At 57.8% G+C, this 5,276-nt stretch overlaps 1 protein-coding gene across 7 annotated transcripts in view; it reads left to right on the plus strand.

Moving 5' to 3' along the window:
• The first annotated feature begins 554 nt into the window (after positions 1-554).
• FAM131A (family with sequence similarity 131 member A) overlaps positions 555-5,276 on the plus strand; it is an 11,422-nt gene continuing 6,700 nt past the window's right edge. The window contains exons 1-3 of one of the 7 annotated variants that reach the window (XM_017866242.1): positions 555-771; positions 1,967-2,027; positions 3,044-3,507. Coding sequence is in view for 1 of the 7 variants with exons in the window: in XM_017866220.1 (XP_017721709.1) it covers positions 2,287-2,374; positions 3,044-3,186 (231 nt within the window). In the remaining 6 variants the exon portion in view is untranslated. The other 6 variants (XM_017866226.1, XM_017866236.1, XM_017866231.1 and 3 more) reach the window with 6 other exon arrangements.

Raw genomic sequence — 5,276 nt, forward strand, 5'->3', positions numbered from 1 at the left:
CTCACTGCCTCTCTGCTTTATGGCCTGCTCCCTCTAGAGAAAGTGTGTATAGGTGGGGATCCTTCCCAGAGCTGGCACTGTAGCGCTGTTCCCTGTAACCTGGCACCCCTCCTGCCTCTTCCCCTGTCCATGATTGCAGGGATCTGAGGAGGTTTCCCAGAAGGTTGGGCCCTCAGGTGGGCTTGATGGGTGCCCTCCTGGTCCGGAGAGAAGGGAGATTAGTGATAGGACATTCTTGCTAGACTGCTCTCCTACCAGAATGAGTCAAGCCCCTGTATGGAGAAGGGTCTTGGATTTCGGGCTGTTTATAGTTGGAGAATCCCTTTATGGCTTCAAGGTGTCATCTGTAAAAGGAAGGGGCTGGATGCATCAAGGGAGGCTTTCCGGCCCCGTGTAGTGTGACTGGGCTGGCTTAGTGAGTGTTCGCCGCCCCTGCCTTCAGGTGGCAGTCGGGTCTGGGAGGAGAGGACTGGCGTTTTCGAACCCGTCCCAGGCCGCCTCTGCGTGGCCGTGACGTCGCTGCGCCCCGCCTACTTGGGTGGTGACGCGACGGCCACGCCCCCGCGCTTACGTCACCAGCCCGGTTCCCTCTCCGGGGAGCGGCGGCGGACGCGCGGCTCCCACCCCCTCCCCTCTCACGGGCTCTCCCCTCCCCAGTGGTGGCCGCGACCCGACCCTCTGCAAGGCGATGGCCCGCGCCCCCAGCGCAGGCTAGCGTGCCTGGGTGCCCGGCCATGGGCTGTATCGGCTCTCGGAGCCCGGCGGGTCAGGGTAAGAAGAGGCGGAGGCCGGGCACGGGTTGGGGAGTCGGGCTGCGGTCGCCGGTGCGCGGTGCGGGGGCCGCGGCTAGGTGGGGGCCTTGAGGAGGGGGCCGGTGTCGGGAGAGGGAGGAGCCTGCACCGGGAGGCGGGCCAGGCAACAGGAGGGAGCGGGTATGAGCAGGGAGGGGGCCAGACCGACTCCGGTTCGCTCCCACGGCCTGCCTGCCTCGGGGTTTTGCAGGGCAGACGCATGGTCTCGCCGCCGGCTGCCGTGTGCCCACTGCTCAGGGTGGCTGGAGACGCACAGCTCGGGGAGGGGCTGGGCAGCCCGATGCCCCCACCACTCCAGCCCGCGGCGACTGGCCTTGCGCGCCCACACAGTCGCTCCCCTCCGCCTACACCTCTGCCTTCACTGTCCTGGGAGTGGCCCTGTGCTGGGAACCTGCTTCCCCCAGCCGTGTCCCCATCTTCTTAAAGAGGTAGCCTTTCAGCCCTGGCTAAGCACCTTACCACAGAATTTTTGTCGGACATTGACTCCCCGCTTCAGAGTCAGTTGAGGAAGGGGGACTGAGGCCCCGTTTGGGGCACCTGTGAACAAACACTGAATCACCTCTCACCTATTAGAGTTGTTTTAATGTTCTGCCCCCACTCAGCAAAACCAAATCGCTCCACTCTGTGGAGGGAAAGAGGAGCCCAGAGGCAAGCCATCAGGGCTTCCTTCCCACAATGCTGACCCCTGCTTGGGCCTCGGTTTCCGTGGGTGGCCGTGCACACCGGGCCTGGCCGTAGTCCTGTGCATCGGAGGTGGGCCAGCTTCCTTTACTCCGGTGTCGTGGATTTCTCCACGCATAAGGCCAGGCAGGACTGGGTTTGGGATGAGTCCTGGGTCTTCAGGGCAGGTGGTCAGGCCTTGGTGTGGTTGGTACTTGATATTCTTTGGAACTAAGATTGGCTGAGATTTGTACTTCCCTTGAGGAATTCTGGGATTTGTAGTCCCAAGTTAACCTCATGGCTTTTGAAGCTGAGGAGCAGCTGACTGCTCTGATCTCTTTGGCCCTGCCAAGGCTTGGAGTTCAGGAAGTCATCACCTCCTCTAGTCACCGGTGAGTTTGGCTGACCTCAGGACCGGCCTCGAGAGCCCTGGTTAGGTACCAGTTGGGGGCCAGGGATGGCCTGTAACCTCCTGTTTTCCTTCTGCTTGGTAGCATTTCTGGGGACCAGCAGCTGATTGAGGCTCAGGGATAGAGACGGCTGCTCCAGCTAAAGGTCAGTTGTGATGTACATTGCCTGTTGGCACTCTCTAGGGAATGGGCCTCAGCTCCCCAAGCCCCAGAGAGCTTGGCTGAGCCCTGATGTTCCCACCTCCTCAGAGCCATGAGGCAGGAATGTTCTCCTTATGTGACTAGGCACAGGTTCCAAATGGGGAGGGGACTGGCTCAGCATCCGGAGCCAAAACAGGAATAGAACTGGGAGCTGAGCCTGGAGCGGTTCTGGGCTTTTGGTTCTCCGCATCAACACAGCCAGCATGCCTATGATTTCTGTGCTGGGCAAAATGTTTCTGTGGCAGCGTGAAGGGCCTGGAGGACGATGGACTTGTCAGACAAGTCGCAGAGGTGAGACCAGGGATCATGGATGTGATCTGGGAGAGGATGGGAAGCTGAGCAGTAGGGTGCTTAGGTGGAAAAGGAAAATTACTCTGGCTTAGATATTAAGAACCAGGCTGAAAAGGGAGAACCAGGCTGGGGCCAGACAGGGCATCAGGAAACGGCTTCAGTGGACAGGGGTGAAAATCAGAAAAAACATCATGAGTTCGTCAGAAAAGAAGAGTAAAGACCTGTGGACCAGCTGAGGCTGGTGAGAGGAAAGAAGGCAGCAGAAGAGAGAAGGAAGGCAACACGCCTGCAAAGGGTCCAGGGTGGCTGGTGGAGGCGGGGGGGCAGCGATAGTGGAAGAACTCAGTGTGCTTTCCAAGAGAAATGGGTAGGCTGGGAAACGGGGAGGAGAGTCAGAATTTATCATTGTTTGGTTTCACCCTAGGGTTTTGAGGCAGAATTCATCTAGAGCAGGAAGGTGGCCAGTGGGCTGCCACAAAATGGCCCTAGGGGCCCTAGGGTCAGGGATGTGTGGGATAGGGGCTTTTAGAGTTGAGGAGAGCACTCAGTGGGTGCTGGTCTTCTGGAAGGTGGGGGAGGGGCTGAGAACTGATATGGCAATACCTGATGAAAATAGGGATTTGGGCAGAAGTAGGGGCACAGCTGAACAGCCTTTCCCCTTCCTCTCAGTGTCCTCGGACCCCGCGTGGGCTGTGGAGTGGATCGAACTTCCTCGGGGTCTCTCTCTATCCTCCTTGGGATCTGCTCGAACCCTCCGAGGCTGGAGCAGGTCCTCCCGCCCTTCCTCGGTGGACAGCCAGGACTTGCCAGAGGTGCTGGGCCCCTGGTGGTGGGGGGAAGGAGGACGGCATCCATATAAAGGGGATCTGCAGCCCCCACCCACGCCTGGCCAGCCAGCTTCTGGCTCCCTTTTCCGGCGAGCGGAGGCGCTATCCAGCGGCGGGCCGGGAGGCCGCCCCCGTGCAGGTCTGCTCTGCTCGGCGCTGTGCCAGCGGGCGGAGAGCTCGCGCCTTCTGCGCTGACGTCAGCGCATCCCAGGCCGTATCCCGGGAGACCCTGTTGCATGGTGATGGGTTGCCAGGGAGACATACACCTTTTCTCTGGGCCTGGGCCGCAGCTGCGCGGAGCGCTGGGTACGGATGGCGGCGGCTGAGGGGAGCGAGGCGAGGGAGGGAGAGCAAGCCAAGAAACACCCAGCAGGTGCTCCTCCCCCTAGGCCTGGCTGGAGGCCACTGGCGCCACCCTGGGGGCCCTGTCAGCCAGGTACCCAAGGGGAGGGATGGAGTGTGGGCCTCAGGTCAAGGGGCAGTGTTGGCCGCCCTTGTGAGGGACGGAAACGTGATAGAGGAGAGCAATGCCGGGGAGGGGTGCGTGCCTCCAACTTCATTAAGTGAGGGAAACATTTGCTGGGGCTTGTCAAGGAGCCCTGAGCCAAGTACAGGGTGGAGTTAGTAACTTAGGTGCATCAAACTTAGGCCTTGCCATCCCGAGCTCCCTCAGGAGACAGACAAGGGCAATGATGGGGGCGGGGTGTGTCAGAGAAAAGAGAGGCTGTCGGCTGAAAGCATTATTAGCAAGTGACACTTCAGATGGGCCTTAAGTGATGGCAAGCATTTTTACAGGTAAGGATGGCATTCTTGGCCCAAAGGAAAGCTTAGTTCCTTTTCCTGAATGCAGGTGGGCTGCTTGCAGACAGGGTTTGGTGGAGAAGGTTTTTTGTTTGTTTTTTGTTTGTTTGTTTGTTTGTTTTTGAGACAGAGTTTCGCTTTTGTTGCCCAGGCTGGAATCCAATGGTGTGATCTCGGCTCACCGCAACCTGTGCCTCCTGGGTTCAAGCGATTCTCTTGCCTCAGCCTCACTAGTAGCTGGGATTACAGGCATGCGCTGCCACGCCCGGCTGATTTTGTATTTTTAGTAGAGATGGCATTTCACCATGATGGGCAGGCTGGTCTCCAACTCCCAACCTCAGGTGATCTGTCTGCTTTGGCTTCCCAAAGTGTTGGGATTACAGGCGTGAGCCACCACACCCGACCTGGAAGAGGGGTTTTATTGGGCAGAGGAGATCAGTGGTGGATTCAAAGGAGGCTTGGAAGGAGGCAGGGGCGTTAAAGAGTGGGATCCTGCAGGGCCTGGGTGTGACGCCTGCACTAACCTCACTGGACAGTGGGGTAGCCTAGACAAGATTTGTGACCGGCTGCACTCCAGGAAAACTGTTTACATTATATCTTACCTCATTCATCCAGCCTTTGTATTTTTGTTTGCTTGTTTTTGATACCGAGTCTTTCTCTGTCACCCAGGCTGGAGTGCAGTGGCACAATCTTGGCTTACTGCAACCTCTGCCTCCTGGGTTCAAGCAATTCTCCTGCTTCAGCCTACTGAGTAGCTGGGATTACAGGCATCCGCCACCATACCCGGCCCATTTTTTAAATTATTTTTAGTGGAGATGAGGTTTCATCATGTTGGCCTGGCTGGTCTCAAACTCCTGACCTCAGGTGATCCACCCACCTTGGCCTCCCAAAGTGCTGGGATTACAGGTGTGAGCCACCGAGCCTGCCCCAGTCTATGCGTTTTTTTTTTTTTTTTTTGAGACAGAGTCTTGCTCTGTAGCCCACGCTAGAGTGCAGTGGTGTGAGCTCAGTTCACTGCAACCTCCACCTTCCGGGTCCCGGTTCAAGCAATTTTCCTGCCTCAGCCTCCCGAGTAGCTGGGATTACAGGCATGCGCCACCATGCCCAGCTAATTTTTGTATTTTTAGTAGAGACGGGGTTTCACCATGTTGGCCAGGCTGGTCTTGAACTCCTGACCTCGTGATCCGCTCACCTCGGCCTCCCAAAGTGCTGGGATTACAGGCATGAGCCACCGGCACCTGGCCAGCCTATGCATTTTTTTTTTTTTTTTTTTT

This window comes from Rhinopithecus bieti, unplaced genomic scaffold (genome assembly GCF_001698545.2).
Source record: "Rhinopithecus bieti isolate Rb0 unplaced genomic scaffold, ASM169854v2 scaffold_2432, whole genome shotgun sequence".
Classification (NCBI taxonomy): Eukaryota; Metazoa; Chordata; class Mammalia; order Primates; family Cercopithecidae; genus Rhinopithecus; species Rhinopithecus bieti.